Source organism: Phoxinus phoxinus (assembly GCF_949152265.1).
Source record: "Phoxinus phoxinus genome assembly, chromosome: 24".
NCBI lineage: Eukaryota > Metazoa > Chordata > Actinopteri > Cypriniformes > Leuciscidae > Phoxinus > Phoxinus phoxinus.
In genome coordinates, this window is record NC_136899.1 from 14,783,924 (window position 1) to 14,801,121 (window position 17,198).

Below are 17,198 nucleotides of genomic sequence, written 5' to 3' on the forward strand. Positions count from 1 at the left end.
TAAAGGACATCCGGTTTAGAACCGCGCTAGCTTCGAAAGGGCCAAAGCAAATCGTCTCGTCTCGTTCCCTACTCAGGGAACTAGGGTTACAGTCGTAACCTGAGACGTTCCCTTTCGAGGGATGACTGGTTTTCGAGTCAATGACGCTTTGGAAACGAGAATACCAAACACGCCATACGAAACAGAACCTGTCTGTGTGAATACTGCACAACTAAGACAAGAGCATTTGAAAACCTGGGGAAGCGCCCAGGTCGAAGTAGCAAAACCTTACGAATGTGAGCGGAGAGGACCAGCCTGCCGCTAGTGTTAATTTCGTCAGACGAGACGAGACGAAATATGTTCGTCAACGACCTTTTTTTCCATGACTAAGACGAGACGATGACGAGACTGCACTACTGTTCAAAAACGCTGTCTAAGACTAAATTAACATGCATTATTGTTGCCAAAAAAAGACGAGACGAAAATGTTTTGCATAAAATAAAAACTAAGATAAAATCTCTCTTCATTTTCGTCTACAATCGTCTCTGCTTTTTCATCAGCTGTACGCCTTTAAAATATTCCGAATGAGTTTGCGCTGTTGCTCAAGTAACATTACGAAGCTATGGTGTTTCTTTTGGCACATACATTATGCAGGTTACGATTGTATTGCTTCCACTAAAGAAAATAATGCGCTCCGTCTCTACGGTTAGAACCGCACACCCACAATGCTGGGTCCAGGAACTGCACAAAAGAGAGGTGTTCCGCATCTAACAGAAGCATTGCGCCGAGCGTGTCGTCCATCCCACTCCAGAAATTATACTTGAGTGTTTCCTCACTCAAATTTGTCTTATGATAAAAAGGTAAGCCCCCACGTACACTCTTAAAAATAAAGGTTCTTAAATGGTTCTTTGTTGGGGTATATGGTTCCATGAAGAACCTTTAACATCCAAGGACCCTTTCCATTGCACAAAAGGTTCTTTGTAGCGCTAAAAGGTTATTTCGATTATAAAAGGTGTAGCCAATAAGGGAAGACAGACCAGTAAAGATACACATCAAAGAGAAGTATAGTCGCTCAAGTCAGGGTATATTGAAAGCTAATGAAAAGAGGTGCGTTTTCAGAGAAATTTTAAAAAGTGTCAGAGTTTGGGCAGATCTAATATTGTGGGGTAGGCTATTCCATAGCTTAGGCCCATAAGCTGCAATGAAATAAGATTATTGATATATGAATGAGGAATTATAAGACGTTGTGATCGATTATTCATATATATAATCCATTTTCACTTTCGATAATTTAATGTAACTGTAATATGCAAAATATTAATCATATTCATGATTAGTTATTAAAATTCCCTATAGATCATTTGAGCTAATTCATACGGACCCATAGTCCGAGGCATTTACCTTACAACGGGTTCTTCACCATCAATCACCATCAAAACGATTACAGCATATATTTTTTCTAGACCTGTAATGAGATGACTTTGTAAACTTGTTTTCTGCCTAATTAAAACCTTGACTGGAGTATCCGTTGAAATAAAAGCTCACGTGCATGTATAAAAATTTGGACAAAACTAACTAATTTCATTCATTTGTCAGTGCATTTGTTTTACCATATACGGCTATCACTGTAATAGGAATTTATAAATAATAATTATTATTAGTTGTAGTATTATGTAGTGTAAGACTGAGACAATTTAAAATAGGTTCGAGTCCCCTTTAAAGTTCAGGTAAGTTTCAAGTCAGTGTACAGACTTTTTTTTTGTTCAATTTGTACTCCCGAATATGGGTAGGAGCTCTTCATTTTGAACTCTCAAAGTGTTGATCAGATTGATTAATTTAATTTAAAAATGTACAACATTTTCTTTGTACAAAATGATGCTGTTATTTTGTTCCATGTCTATTTGGAACGAACCTGTTGAATTAATTAAAATAATTATCTCATAATACTCAGAGTCAGACACTCACTGGTTGCCACCTACTGGTGTTATTCTGTACTCTACAGAAAGAATCAGGAACAAATCAGTGAATGAATCTTTTTGGATAACAGGATTGAACGAAATCCCCACTAGTCGCTGTTACTGTTTTTCTGATAATAGTTTAGTAATCGAGGAAATGCACCTAATAGTCATGTCACGCACAGAATGACAGGCCTTGGCTTACAGTAACTGTACTCTTAGTTTGGAGTCGATTCTCAATTCTCGAAGCCTATGAATCGACAAAGTGATTCATTTTGGAATCGACTTCCAGTTCAGTTAATCCCCTCCCCCTCCTTCTTTCAGTTTTTTTGCGGTGCCTGACGATGACGGTTTGTCCTGACTCCAGAGTTTTTATTACAAGAGCCTGACAGGTAAAGTGGTACGTTTGAACTAATTTAACAATTTTAATAAGCCTAACATAACAGGATGAGTTATCTGAACAATTGTGTGTGTAATTTCGAGGTGTTTCTTCCCGCTCTGTTCACGTAAGTTAGCAGCTAACGTTAATGCGCGCGCTGACAGGAACCGATGGCTGTTTTCTTTGAAAGTCTGACAGAAATCGACATTTGTGCATATTTAAAACTATTTTAGATACCCAAAACAAAATATCAAGTATTATGTATTGTTGTTCTAATTGGTGGGAAATTATCTCATTTAATGGTCTTATCCCACGTGTAGTTTCGAGAAGTTTCTTCCCGCTCCTTCACCTCAATTCAACGACAGAGAGTCCGTTATTTTTGGGAGTCTTCACAAAAATCTAATGGTAGCTAAGTGTATTCATTAAATAATTATCACATGAACTAAAATAAAACAAATAATTGCATGTTAATTGCCTTCTGTTTAGATGTGTTCGTGGTGTAACGTTATACAACCTCAATCCAGTGAGGTAACGTTAGATTATGGTAACTTTAGTGTCCAATTAACGTTAAAGCAGGATTAGACTACCGGTAACGTTAGTTAAATTGGGATATTCAAGTAAGTAACGGTAACGTTAGCTTTTTATAAACGTGCCTTAGAAAAAACACATTTAACGTTAACGTTACTTATCTTGAGACAAAACAGTAAAGTTAGCTCTGACATTTTAAGATATGCCAGTGCAAGCAAATGAATGGCAATAATGCATTTTTGTCTTGGATTAACGTAACGTTACGTTAATCTTAACCCTTAATGTGAATCCGTTTACATGCTATGGTAAATCAGGATTTTAAGGATTCCTGCGGATCCTTAATAATTCTTGAATTGAATTGACAAAATGTGCAGAAACCCCGAAAGTTTAACTGTTACCTAAGTTACAAGATAGCCTTATCTGAATTGATCCGTATGACGGGTAAAAATACCATCATCCCAAATAGCTGCGCTGCTAAAGCCTGGTTGTTGTCCGCCATTTTGTCCATCAAACTTATCCACCTCAGAGCCCCATAACACGAACATATTTAACTGTCTGTGACATGGGTCAAAGACGAGAAGTCACCATTTTGGTGTCTATCAAATAAAATTGACAAAAGTGATTTTATTTATTTAAAAAAAAAGAAACTACTTTCATGTTTTAAATAACTAATGTGGAAATAAAACGTTAAAGTATGGGTGAAATAATGAAAACATTTTTCATTCAGCAGACATTGCATTGTCATTACATCTTTAAATAAAACATATAAAATAAGTTAATGTATTTTTCTTGGCATTTTAAAATAGGTGTTGGCTTTTTTTTATCTTGAAATAACCAGGGGAACATGCAGTTTGTTAGAGGTCATTCAGTGTAAAAGGAACAAAAAGCCATTCTGAAGTCATAAAAACTGATCATTCGAGAGTCTGACAACATTTTAAGGCAACTCTAAAGCCACCTGCACACTAGACTCTGAGCATGTGAAATTTCTTCAGAAACTGACATCATTTTCTGATGTCTTTTTTATAAACACAAATGACTTAAAGTACAAGGTGCTTTAAGTACTTGAATTTGACTTTTTGAAATTTAAGTCTTGGAAAACCCTTGAAAACAGACATATTTATGAAAAGGTACTTGAAAGTGCTTAAACTATTGATAGGCTATATTAGAAAATAGTGTTTAATTTTATTGATAAAACAATCTTTTCTCACCCTTCTGATATTGATGTAGAGCCATTTCACATGACTATGAGCGTGATATTGCTTCATATAAATATTCAAGTATATGATACAGCTTTCATTCCTCAGGTCAATCATATATTAATAAGAGAAAAAATCAGTTTGAATAAGAAAAGTAATATCTTTGTCATAGTATCCTTTTAATGGTTAAATTTACCACACTTTATATGTACCTTTCTTTATCCATTTACCTTTTTGAAAAGTGAGATTGTCCTTGAAAACCAAAAAAAAAGTAGTGTTTGTAAAGTTCTGGAATTTAATTTTACAGTATCTGTACGAACCCTGTAAACATAAATTCAACATGTAAAAAATGGTACTACACTCAAATTGTAAACAAATATCCTATCTACTGGACTTAATCGTTCTTTTAATTCAGCCAAGAGGTCACACTGTGACATATCAATCTTCTACTGGTCACACATTATTAGTAGGGATGGGCATTTTTCAAAAACATTGCATTCGAATATTCGGGCTCATGAAAATTGAATATTCAAATATTCGTTTATTAAAATTACCTTTAATGAAAAAGACGTGATTTTTTTAAGAGGAAAAAAAAAAACGTTTTTGTCACATTTTTACTCACTCTCTTATGTTGTTCCAAACCTGTATTAATTTATTTCTTGTGCTGAACACAAAAGAAGATATTTTGAGGAGTGTGGCTAACCGGGCGGTTGCTGGTCCCCATTGACCACCATAGTGGGAAAAAACTATTATGGAAGTCACTGGGGTACATCAACTGTTTGGTTACCCACATTCCTCCAAATAACTTTTACTTTCAACAGAAGAGGGAGACTTATTCGGGTTTAAAGCGGCTGGAGAGAATTTAAATTTTTGGGAGAACTATCCCTGTTAATAAAACAACAAAATACAAAGAGCATCTCACTCACTCTTGACTGAGAACTTTAAATAGTAGCTTTAATAAGAATCAATGTAAAATGTATACAGTGAAGTCTATGTTGTGTTTTATTTACATATTTGTTAATTTAATTACTTTCTTCAATGCTGTTAAATACACCTGTAGCTGAAAAAATAAAGCACTGTTTATTTAATTTGTATATTAAGTTGTGTATGTGTATCTTTGTTCTTAATTTTTAATAACAAAGACAATGACAAATATTTTTTATCTTCGCCACTTTGGCCTAAATGTCTGCCATTCTTTTTTATTTTATATTTTGTTACCTAAGGCTTTGTTTTTAAAATAGGGACATTAGTTTGGCTGTGATGCTCAGTCACTTGCAAAATAGTAAAACCAACATGAAAATTGTGAAAAAAAACATTTCTCATTGTGTTGATATTATTACTCCAGATTAATTCATTCATTTGATCAAAAGTAATTCCATTTTGTAAGATCATTTAGTAACCTAATTTTTGACTAGTAATTCCAAACTTCGCAAGGCAGACGACGACATTATGTGATCAAATACAAACAACTTGTTAAACACGTGCCACCCAGTGCATTTAATTATAACTGCGAGTTAGTGCTTGGGATTTATCAGAAATTCACTGCATTTACGACCCGCAAAGCATTTACGGCTTCATAAATTCGATAAAATTCGAATAGTATTTTATTTTTCCAATAATAATTACATTTTGAATATTTGTGCACATCCCTAATTATTACTACAAAATATTAGTCACAATCAGTGAAGTTAAGGTCACTTCAGTCTTAATGGTTAAAGCTTAACCCCAGACAAGTAGGCCTTACACTATTAATAGTATATCACAGACAGTTTGAGAGTTGTGGAGTCATATAAACCTATGTATTGAGATTTGGTACAATTGTAGACATCTTTGACATCAATTGACACATCTATACCCTTAGCAAAAATAGTCACTTTTATTTCTGTGGCTTTTTTTTTTTTTTTTTTTTTTACATTTGAAAAGTACTTTTTATATAAATGCTTTAAAATGACCCTTTAATTATCTGAAATTAATTCAAAGTGAGATGGGAACATCCTTTAGCTAGCCTTGTCAAAACTAGAATGGTGGTAAAATTGCACCTTTTTGCAGTTTACTTTCAACTAACATTGTGATTATGTGCAGCTAACAATATTATCTGCTTCTCAGATATGGCTGAGCAGTGGACTACCACAGAGGTGTGCCAGTGGCTAGATGAAGTGTCCTTGGGACATGTGAAACCGGCATTCATCGGTCAGTAAAATGGGATGGAATATGTTTTCCAGTGCTCATATTGTCCAATTAAAAAAACAACGCATGACAAACTTTTGAAACATCTTCAGCTTTACCATGAAACTGAGAGAAACTTTTCTGTGACGTGTGGAGTGGATGGCTGTCCCCGTGTATTCTCCAGAGTGAAATCTTTACAAAATCATTTTAGACGCAATCATAAATTCACTGACAGGAACCATTCTGACATAGATGAGGCACCAGTTACTTTGACCCCTGTTCTAGAGACGCATCCAATTGACCCCGAAGAGAACTGTGGGGTGTCAATTCCTCAGTTTGTGGAAAGAATTACTAAAGATCTTCAGAGACATTTGGCTTTGTTTTCCTTACAACTCCAAGAAAAACATGTGATACAAAGATGTGTTCAAACTGAAGTAATAAGCGAAGTTGAAGCCCTGTTTAATTTTTTTCATCATACATATAAGGACATATTCAGTAAATGCCTTAATAATTTAAATATTGACACCAGGAATCCACAGTTTTCCTTTTTAAATGATGATGGTTTTGCTGAACATTGCTTTCGTGCTGTTAGCACTACTCATAAACTTGATCGGTATTGTGCTGAAAATCTGAATTTGATCGAACCAGTTGAGTATGCTCTTGGTGTTGACTCACTGGGGAAAAGAGAATCCTTCCAGTATGTTCCACTCTTGGACATTTTGAAACTAATTGTTAGTGATCAATCAACATTAGAGCATATTTTTGAAAGGAGGGTACCTCATGTTGAATCAGTAACGGACTACAGCGACGGTGCAATTTACAGAAACACGATTTGGAATAGTGAAGACCACTTTTTCAGAATTCATTTATATAATGATGAGTTTGAGGTTGTAAATCCAATTGGATCTAGAAGACTGCTGCACAAAGTCTCTGCATTTTACTTCACTCTAGGAAACATTCAACCAAAGTACAGAGCCAGTTTGAAGCACATTCATCTTCTTTTGCTTGTGAAATACAATACTTTGAAAAAATATGGAGTACAAAAAATTGTGGAACCACTAATTTCTGATCTGAAGAAATTGGAAAGTAATGGTATAGAACTGGTGTGGAAAGGAGAAGAGCTTTCTGTCCGAGGTGCGCTTGTTACAGTGTCTGCTGATAATCTCTCAGCCCATGCTCTTGCAGGCTTCAGCTGTTCATTCAGTAGTGGACGGGTCTGCAGGTATTGCTTATGCCATTATAAAGACCTTTCTCTCAGAACACAAGAGGATGATTGTGTCCTACGGACACCAGAGACTCACAACTATCATCTCCAGTGTGTGGCAGAAGATCCCACCACAAAATCTTTGTATGGAGTAACAGGTCCTTGTGCTTTTAGTGAGTTGCCAAACTTCAGTGTGACAAATGCATTCCCTCCAGATGTTATGCATGACTTTTTAGAGGGAGTTGTTCCTCATGTTTTGAAATTGGTTTTAAAGGCCTTGCACAACGAAAAAGTTGTTAGTGTGCAGGAGGTTAGCAATGCTTTAGCACGCTTTCCATTTGGACAAAATGACTCTTCTCATAAACCAAGACCAATGTCTGAGAGACTTCTTTCTGATGGACAAATAATTGGGAAAGCTGTGGAAAAGTAGTGCTGTGTTGAAAAAATCGATTCACCAATTCTGAATCGATTTTCATATTAATTTCTAAAGATCGATCCGTAACTCAGAGGATCGATTTAATAACAGGCCTATATTTTCCCCATAAACACACTGAGACATGGCGACCGGCAGCGCTGCGGTCTCTCTGAATCCACCATAGACAGTATATAAGACTTGTTGACCAGAAATGAGGAAAGAGCCGTTCACATAGTGCGTTTTTTGCGCGTGCAAATTCGTTTTCCAGCCGCGCGGCCCGCGCCTCTGTTCATGGTTGCATAGCAACGACAGACGCAACGGGAAAGCACGCGCTTGTGGAAAGGAGAAAGCGGTGCAAACTGCGCTCTCCATGATGACGAGGAAGTATCATCAAAAATGTATTGATTTCTAGCCCTTGCATTAGCTTTACTACTAGATATATTCATTGAGATGAGAAATAAAAAGCCGCCCTGTACAGCTATGATCAGCTGTTCGGCCGAGCTTTCCATGTTGTTACGGAAAGGCCGCTGGTTTTTGTCACATGACCTGTTGAGATGCATTGAAGTGCTTCTCACTGAATTTGCACGCGTATAAAACGCGATATGTGAACGGCCCCTAAAGTGGTATCGTGTGCGGTTGTATCTAGTTTAAAAGGCCTTTTAAATATGAACGCAGTTTTGGATTAAATAAAAGGACAGTCAAGTCAAATAAAACACGTTTTATCTCCTGTTTAGTTGGTAACACTACATTAAGATACCATTCATTAATATTACTTAATGCCTTATCTAACATCAACACATTGAGTGAACAATATATTTTTACAACATTAATGTATGTTTGTGAATGTTATTTAATACAAACACTTGATTGTTCATGAACAGTTAAAACTTTTGAAAATTTTATATTTTAAGAATATAAGATTGGATCGGATCGGATCGAATCGAATCGAATAATGATAATCGATTCAAGATCTTGAGAATCGGAATCGAATCGATTCTTGAAATTTGAATCGATACCCAGCACTGGACTTTGCTTCGGACAATCCCATTAATCATTGGGAACAGAATAAGCAAAAGTGACAAGAATTGGCAGCTCATTCTTTGTCTAAGGAACATTGCAGAAATACTACTGGCACCAACAATAAGTATACATTGGATCAGTCCTTTAGCTGAGCTAATAACTTCATTTTTAACAGTTTTCAAAAGTCTCTTTCCTGACTCCATTACCCCAAAGCTCCACTTTCTAGTTCACTATCCGCGGTTGATTGAAGAATTTGGTCCTCCCAGAGCACATTGGTGCATGCGATTTGAGGCGAAACACCTGTACTTTAAAAAAGTGTCTCAGGTTGTCTGCAATTTCAAAAACATCTGCTCCTCTTTAGCAAAGAGAAACCAGCTTCGACAGTGTTGGGATTGGCAGGGAGACAAAGTTCCTGGGAGAGACGAGTGTTCTGTGGCAGTGTCCCGTTTGGACTTCAATGAACTTGACAAACCACTGCAAGAAAAGCTTATGTGCTACTCAAAAGGCTTGCATGAGGAAAATATCTGGAGCAGTAAAAACATTTTACTGAATACTGTAAAGTACTCACTGGGAAACTTTTTCATTCTTGATCTCTTGCACGAAGACATACCACAGTTTGTAAAGGTCATTCAACTTCTCAACATTAGAGCCAGTTGGTTTATCGTTGGCCAGCTCTTCAACACTCTTGGATTTGAAGCACATCTCCATTCATACTGTGTCACTCCTTCTGAGGATATTGTAATATTCAAAGCTGGAGAGGAGGTAGATTTTCATAGTCTGGACTGTTACCATCTGTCAGACCAACATTTCATCACACTAATCCATCGTCCCTTCAAACCAATGTGAGTGTAAACTGTTATGTTTATTGTTCTTCTAGTGTTGCACAAAATCGCCTCTGACTATTAGGACAAATTCTGCAGATTTGAGTGTACTGTATTGTCTGTGCAGTGAAAATAACTTCCACTAACTACCTTGTTTTTTTGTTGTTTGTTTGTTGCATTTTAAAACAGAGAATGAAGTAGATGGTCCAACACTATTAAAAATGACGGAAAGAATGAGTGAGCGTCTGTTCCCAAAAATCAAAGAGCAGATCAAATTTATGTCTGCATTGGAAGACCTGAAATCGTGAGTATTAGATCTGATTTATTTGGTTAAAGTAGTATTGTCTATATCTCTTTACATTAGAGATGACTATACAAAACTATAATTTCGTATTTCTTTCATTTGATTAAGACCATTTGCCTTGGCCATAATGTCAAAAGGAACACTCCGACTTTTTGGGACTTTAGCCTATTCAACTTATCCCCCAGTGTTAGATAAGTCCATACATACCTTTTTCCTCTCCGTGCGTGCTATAAGTCTGTTTGACGCACCCACCGCTAGCCTAGCCTGGTTGCAGCTAGCATACTAATCCAAATAAGTGACAAAATAAAGCAAACATTTTCATATTTACATGTTGTGATTTGTATAGTCACAGAGTGTACAAAAAACAAAGTCACATGAGACACAGACATATTTTAACCGTATAAATACTGGGAACTATATTCTCTGAAGGCGAAGCACTGCTACTTGGGCGGAGAGATAACCGCAGCACCTGAGACGCGCCGTGGTGAGGAGCAGAGAGTTCGTTCAGAGCGCGTCTCAGGTGCTACACTCTGTGACTATACAAATCACAACATGTAAATAGGAAAATTTTTGCATTATTTTGTCACTTATTTGGATTAGTATGCTAGCTGCAACCATTCACATCCAGTCTTTGTGCTAAGCTAGGCTAGCGGTGGGTGCGTCAAACAGACTTATAGCACGCACGGAGATGAAAAAGGTATGTATGGACTTATCTAACTCTGGGGGATAAGGTGAATAGGCTAAAGTCCCAAAAAGTCAGAGTGTTCCTTTAAAGTATTAACCAGACAAGTTATTTGACGTTTGCTGAAGTTAAACTTTTATCTTTATCTGAAACTGCCGCTTCAGTGCAGTAGCCACAGAAGTGACAATGCGCAATATTTTCTGAGACACTACAATAGGCTACTAATAATTCATTAATAAGGGCTATTTTCTTGTACAGAATAAAATATTTTAAGATAAATCTACAGTGTAAGACGTAAAAAATACAAGAGGCTAACAATGTCAAGATCAATACCTATTTGTGTAGCCTGCCTGACACATATTTTCACAGACTAACACGTCTCTGGTATAGACTACAGTAGCCTTTAAAATAGCATATATTATATTATTTATATTCTCAATTTAATTTACAGAGCAATCCCTGCAAAGTTTTTAGGTTAACTATAGAAGAGACTAGGATTAGTGTGTGTCGCACTCGCAACGGGGGGGCGTTGCATCACGATGGTGGCTCTCCATCAACCTCCATGATATCGTCCATCGGCACAACCCTAATATGAATATAATATTCTTTATGCTATTTGTTTTTTTAGGCACCATGACATCAGTGAACATGAAATATCACAGACCACTCTAGTGGTTCCACACTCCAGTACTGCAGTACGTTATCCTCCATTTCTAATGAGTGCCCTTGAAAAGGAGGACCCGCAGCTGAAGGCTCCTACCAAAAATAAGTTCAAAAACGCATTAATTCAAGCCCTATTTGACCACCTTAGCCAAAAAACAATGTAAGTCTAAACTTTTCTCTTACAAAAAAAAAGATGTTCGTCTGTCTTTGCAGTTGCTTTTTTATCTTTGATTGGGATGTCCAGCGTTGTGGTAGAGGTTAAATGGAAAATACGGTTTATAGATTGTCTTATTTGGGTGTATGTTAACGTTAACATTTTAACTAACTTATAAAAGTTCCTCTTGTTACAGGTATCCCTCACACACACAATATGTGGATCTGATGAGATCTGTGTTGATGAGCTTTCCATTTCTAAGGGAGAAATATGGCTCTGGATTTGTATGTATCCCACAAAATATGAATTTAAAAATTCTATAATATCCTTCTTCTATTTTTTAGCATTTCAGTATTATTGAGAGTGAAGTGACAGATTTCTGTTTGTTTTACTAATTTGCTTTTACTTTTATGGAGCTAGAATAGTCTCAATATTAATGTATTTGTGAAATATGCTTAACAAATGTGTAAGCTAATTCACATAAAATAGTAATTATCTTGTTAACAAGATGCCTAGAGTGTGTTTCAGAAAGTAACTTTAATTGTTATATTGCTACAATAACAGGTGATGTAGCTATGGCAACTTTTTTCCCCATTGAATAAAAATATTGATATGTCATTATTGGTTTGTGTTTTCTTCTAGGATGCTTTACTTGAATCCCTACGGAATAAGTTTAAAAAGGAAAGAAAACCTTTGGTGCATTTAGATGAAGTTGCCAGAATGAAAGAGAAGTACTCATCTTCCATTGCTGGCTGTAAACGAGCTTCCACAAATGACGAGGAGCCTGTGTGCAGCAAAACCAAGATGCCGGTAATGGTTTTATGCTTTTCTCAAAAGATCAAGAAAAATTTGATTTCTCAATTCATGACCACTTTAAAATCACTGGTTATATCAGTAATATGCATATTGCAAAATGTATATTCATGATTTTTCGTTAATATTGTGCAGCCATACTTTGTAATACTGTGCACATTAGGGGTGTCGAAATTAATCATTTGTACGGTGCATCGCGATGCAGACGAGGACGATTCGGTAATAGACCATAACCGATTATAATGTAGGCCCTACTGACACTTTACTGACGTCATTTCGCTTACGTGCTTTGTCGTGGTAGCATATAATGGCAGAGGGAGGCGAGACGCGAGTGCGAGTAATTAAAATTGCTCCAACTAGAGATCTGCGCGGGACGGATTTTTCAGTCATGCTCCCGCCCACAAAAATATAAGTTACCTTCTCCCGCCCGCAACATTCATGTTTTGTCCCACTCTCGCCTGCAAAAAAGTCTAAATAGATTTTTTTTCTGTAGCCTACCTCCATTAAATAATTTAAAGTTAGCCTACGTGTCGCCACCATTCACATCAGTATAAATATTCCCGAGAAATTATTTGTTATTAAAGCATTAACATTCACAAACGTTCATTTAACATAAAAGCAAGCTGCGACTGCGTGCATGGTTTGGTATGACTGAATGCGCGCAAAGTGCGCTCCCTTAATAATTCCTAAAAAGCTGACATCTCAATTCATCGCGATCTCACAAATCCCAGTTATTATCAATGAAGCTGACTGCACAATGAATCTTTCATATCTACTATTTTTGTTTGTTTTAATCAGAGGATTTGCCAGCATGCAGAATTCAGCACTGAACAAAAAGTCAGTTTTGAGCGTTTGAGGGGATTCTATCTTAAATGCATCTGATTGGCCATTGCGTGCTGCAAACATGTTATAAATAGAAACTCTGAATCGTTTCTATTTTGTTTTAGTTGTTCTTGTTGCTTTTGTGCAACAAATTAATAATTTATTAGTTTTTAGATGTTTTATTCATAGATATTTCTATTTTGCGGGAGTCCCCCGATCGTTTTATTCTCTCGCAACCCGCACACAAGAGTGCATTACCGCCCGCGCCCGTATAAATATTATCATTATTATCTGGGCACATTTCGGCTTTTATGAACAACATGGTAAGCACGACCTCTAGATGCACGCTGTGTGTAGATCATGTCACGCACAAATAACATGCAGGGGGTAAAGTAAAATTTAAATTTGAGGATGCAATGCATTGCAATATCGAATTGAACTGAATCAATGACATGATAATCGTAACCGAACCGTGAAACCTGTGTAGGTTCACACTCCTAGCTGATACTTGCATCTGCTTTTTTTTTTTTTTGCAAGGCTTCAGACAATTTTGAGGATGATGGGGAAGATGAGCACAGCATTGCCCAACATGTTAAATGCATGCAGATGGAGTCAAGAAAGCTGAGACCAAATTTGGACCTCATAAGGCAGAGGCTCAAAAGAACAAAAAAATACAGGGCTGAGTACATTTCTCAGCATTCCACCAAAGAGGTTCTTTGTCAGTTCCCCTGCCTTCGTCGACCAATCTTTGTAAGTGGTGGTGGCTTTCTTTCTTTTTTCAAGGGTTAATAAGTTTAACATGGTTTAGGACAAGTGTTAAGTTTGTTGAAGTGGTAGCATGTTCCAACAGTTATTTTTAAGAATAATTTCCCATTATTTACTTGCCACCTGAGACAGGGGAAAGCTGCAAGTTGGAGTAATGGGCGCCCTGAAAGAGGTGTTGCTATAACAGAATTTACTAACATAAAAACAGAAGAGCAAGACGTGAGCTCAAACTCATCCATCAACCGCATGTTTACATAAAAAAAAACAATGGTAATGATTGTGTAGTTCACAAACTCGCTTGATATAGGTGGATAGGCGAACATTTGTAGAATGGAAGGAAGTCAAATACATCTTGAATGGCCTGGGGGAGAGTAAATAATAATAAAAAAATCATTCTTGGGTAAAGTTTTCCTTTAAAGGAAGCAAATATTTAGCTTGATACTTAAAATACTGGCCTTTGTTTTAATCACCTTTGAATTATGAAGACCATGATTCTGTATCTCCCCTTTTCTTATTATCTGTCTTTTATTTATCAGCTTCTGGAGGAAATGAACAACTCCACACACATTGACATTGACAAATGTGTCCTCTCAAATCTGCGGAAACTTTCTCCCCAACTTGTGGAAAAGGCCCCAAATACAGATTTAAAACAAATGTTGAAGCGGACATTGGCTTTATGTGAGACAGAAGTGGAGAGAAATGGTGTGTATTTATCAACATACTTTATTTCACTAATATGTGCAATTATAATCATGTATATATGGCTTTGTTTTTAGGCCAGATGGTAAATGCTGCCATCCTTCTTCTGCCATCTCTTTTCAAAGAAAAGGAGTCAGCACTCTATGTCATTAATCAGGTAACTTTTACAGAGAAAGAATGTTCAAAATCACACAGGGCCCTATTTTAACGATCTAAGCGCATGGTCTAAAAGTGCACTTAGGGCGTGTCCAAATCCACTTTTGCTAGTTTAACGACAGGAAAAAATGGTCGGCGTATGATCTAAAAGGGTATGACCCTTGGGCATAACATGCAATAAACCAATCAGTCTCATCTCCAATTTCTTTTAAAAGCCAGTTTTTTTTTGTTTTTTTTCATGGCTAAAGTCTGATTACACTGTATTCAATAGGGGTGGGAGTGCAATGATAAAACTATTAACAATGCATCTTTTTTTCAAATCATATGGCCCTAAGTATGCTCTTTTTATATATAATATTGTTTAAACAAAATTAAAAATAAAAATTGAAATCACAAAAAAATACTGTATGTTTGTTTTCACAGGATCCTCCACACCCAACCCCAGCCATCGTCCTAAAGGACTGCGAGAATGGGAACCCTTTAACCAGTGGCAGTATTTCGATTAGGATGGATGGAGAGGACATGGTTGAAGATGATGGGGGCATTGACATTTCCCTGGCTGTTAGCCTGCTCTACTCGATGTATCAAATCTACAATGTTGCTTACCCAAAGTACCTGAGAAAGACAATGGCGTTTTTGGAGGCTTTTGTTTTCAAAAGGAGTGGACCTGTCCCTATTTGTGTGAAGAGAGTTTATAATTCCCTGTAGTACAGTTCTGTCTTCTGCTGTTAAAGGGATAGTAATTGTAAGCGAAACAGAAACCAGGCATTAACCATGTTCTCTCCATCCATCCAACTATCTCTTTAATATGCACTGTTCTCATTTGGAGTGGACTGTTAATTTTAGAGTGGTTTGAGTCTGGTTTCTGCTGATTTATAGTTTATTGTAGTCTTTCTGCTGTTTTCATATTTTAAATTAAAACGTCTGATTCATTGAAATTAAATGTATAATGAAATGTTCGTCTGATTAATGAAATGTGAAATGAAATGTTCGTCTGATTCGTGAAATGAAATGTTCGTCTGATTCATGAAATGTGAAATGAAATGTTCGTCTGATTAATGAAATGAAATATTCGTCTGATTCGTGAAATGAAATGTTCGTCTGATTCGTGAAATGAAATGTTCGTCTGATTAATGAAATGTGAAATGAAATGTTCGTCTGATTCGTGAAATGAAATGTTCGTCTGATTCATGAAATGTGAAATGAAATGTTAGTCTGATCCGTGAAATGAAATGTTCGTCTGATTCGTGAAATGAAATGTTCGTCTGATTAATGAAATGTGAAATGAAATGTTCGTCTGATTCATGAAATGAAATGTTCGTCTGATTCATGAAATGTGAAATGAAATGTTAGTCTGATCCGTGAAATGAAATGTTAGTCTGATTCGTGAAATGAAATGTTCGTCTGATTCATGAAATGTTTGTCTTGATTCTTGAAATGAAATGTTTGTCTAATTCATGAATTGTTTTTATCTGATAAATGAAATGTATACATTTGGCACAATGTATGAAGGCCATAAAAATAAAATAATTTTTATTCCTGCATTTTATTTGTATGTTTGTTTACTATGGGTGTCATAAAGAACCTTTTCTACAAATGGTTCTACAAAGAACCTAATAAAGTGACATGAAGAACTGTTATAGGTTCTTTAAAGAACCCTTGAGGAGGGTTCTTTGCAGTACCGAAAAAGGTTCGTTATGGCACTAAAGAAAAATAGGTTCTTCATGGAACCTTTCAGTGAAAAGTTCTTTGAGGAACCAATAAAGGTTCTTCTATGGCATCGCTGTGAAACCTCCTTTTTGGTTCTTCCTGGCACCTTTATTTTTAAGAGTGTACTTATCAAGCGACCGTCCATTCTGGTAGAATCCGTCTTCCATCATCATACCTCTTGCTTTACGGTCGGTTGTTCCCGGGTACTAATTGCTAGATCCTGGTGTGGTCAGTTATTCTGTCATGAATTGCGTGGAAGCAAAGGCGGTAGTCGGATCTAAATGCAGCAGTAGACTTTAATAAACACGGACTTGGGTAAACTCAGAACAGAACAAGATACTCATGGAACGTACAAACATTCAATAACAGACAACGAACAAAAGAGCACACAGGATTTAAATACACAGAGGGGATCAGGGAACGAGACACAGCTGGGGCAAATGAGAACGAGCAGAACCATACAAACTAACAGGACAACACACCTGAAGCAAGGGACCTAATAATTAACATGACTAGGGATAACAGAATACAATTAACAAGGCATTGAAACAAGGTACAAACTGAATGAAAAAAACAAAGACAGTGAAACCACAAACATGACATAAACAACACCGTTACAATGAGTAGGCTAATCTTTAACCTAATTTTTTTGTCACTGTATCTCTGCTATTTGTTTTAATGTTATTATAAAAATGTTGATAATGTGATTTACATGATCTACACAAACATTGATAGGCTACTGTAAATTATCGTAATTCTTTCTTCAT

At 36.4% G+C, this 17,198-nt stretch overlaps 1 protein-coding gene across 3 annotated transcripts; it reads left to right on the plus strand.

Moving 5' to 3' along the window:
- Positions 1-2,251: 2,251 nt before the first annotated feature.
- LOC306992385 (sterile alpha motif domain-containing protein 3-like) lies at positions 2,252-16,247 on the plus strand. 3 transcript variants are annotated; one of them, XM_079601196.1, is made up of 11 exons: positions 2,252-2,334; positions 2,634-2,718; positions 6,144-6,227; positions 9,853-9,967; positions 11,278-11,472; positions 11,663-11,750; positions 12,109-12,276; positions 13,639-13,851; positions 14,403-14,568; positions 14,643-14,722; positions 15,145-16,247. In XM_079601196.1, the coding sequence occupies exons 3-11, from the start codon at positions 6,146-6,148 to the stop codon at positions 15,427-15,429; spliced, it is 1,392 nt and encodes a 463-aa protein (XP_079457322.1). In that variant the 5' UTR covers positions 2,252-2,334; positions 2,634-2,718; positions 6,144-6,145; the 3' UTR covers positions 15,430-16,247. The 3 variants fall into 3 exon arrangements, with proteins under 3 accessions (XP_079457322.1, XP_079457323.1, XP_079457324.1); XM_079601197.1 differs by having other exon boundaries at positions 2,274-2,326; XM_079601198.1 differs by lacking the exons at positions 2,252-2,334; positions 2,634-2,718; positions 6,144-6,227 and adding an exon at positions 8,856-9,684.
- The last annotated feature ends 951 nt before the right edge of the window (positions 16,248-17,198 follow it).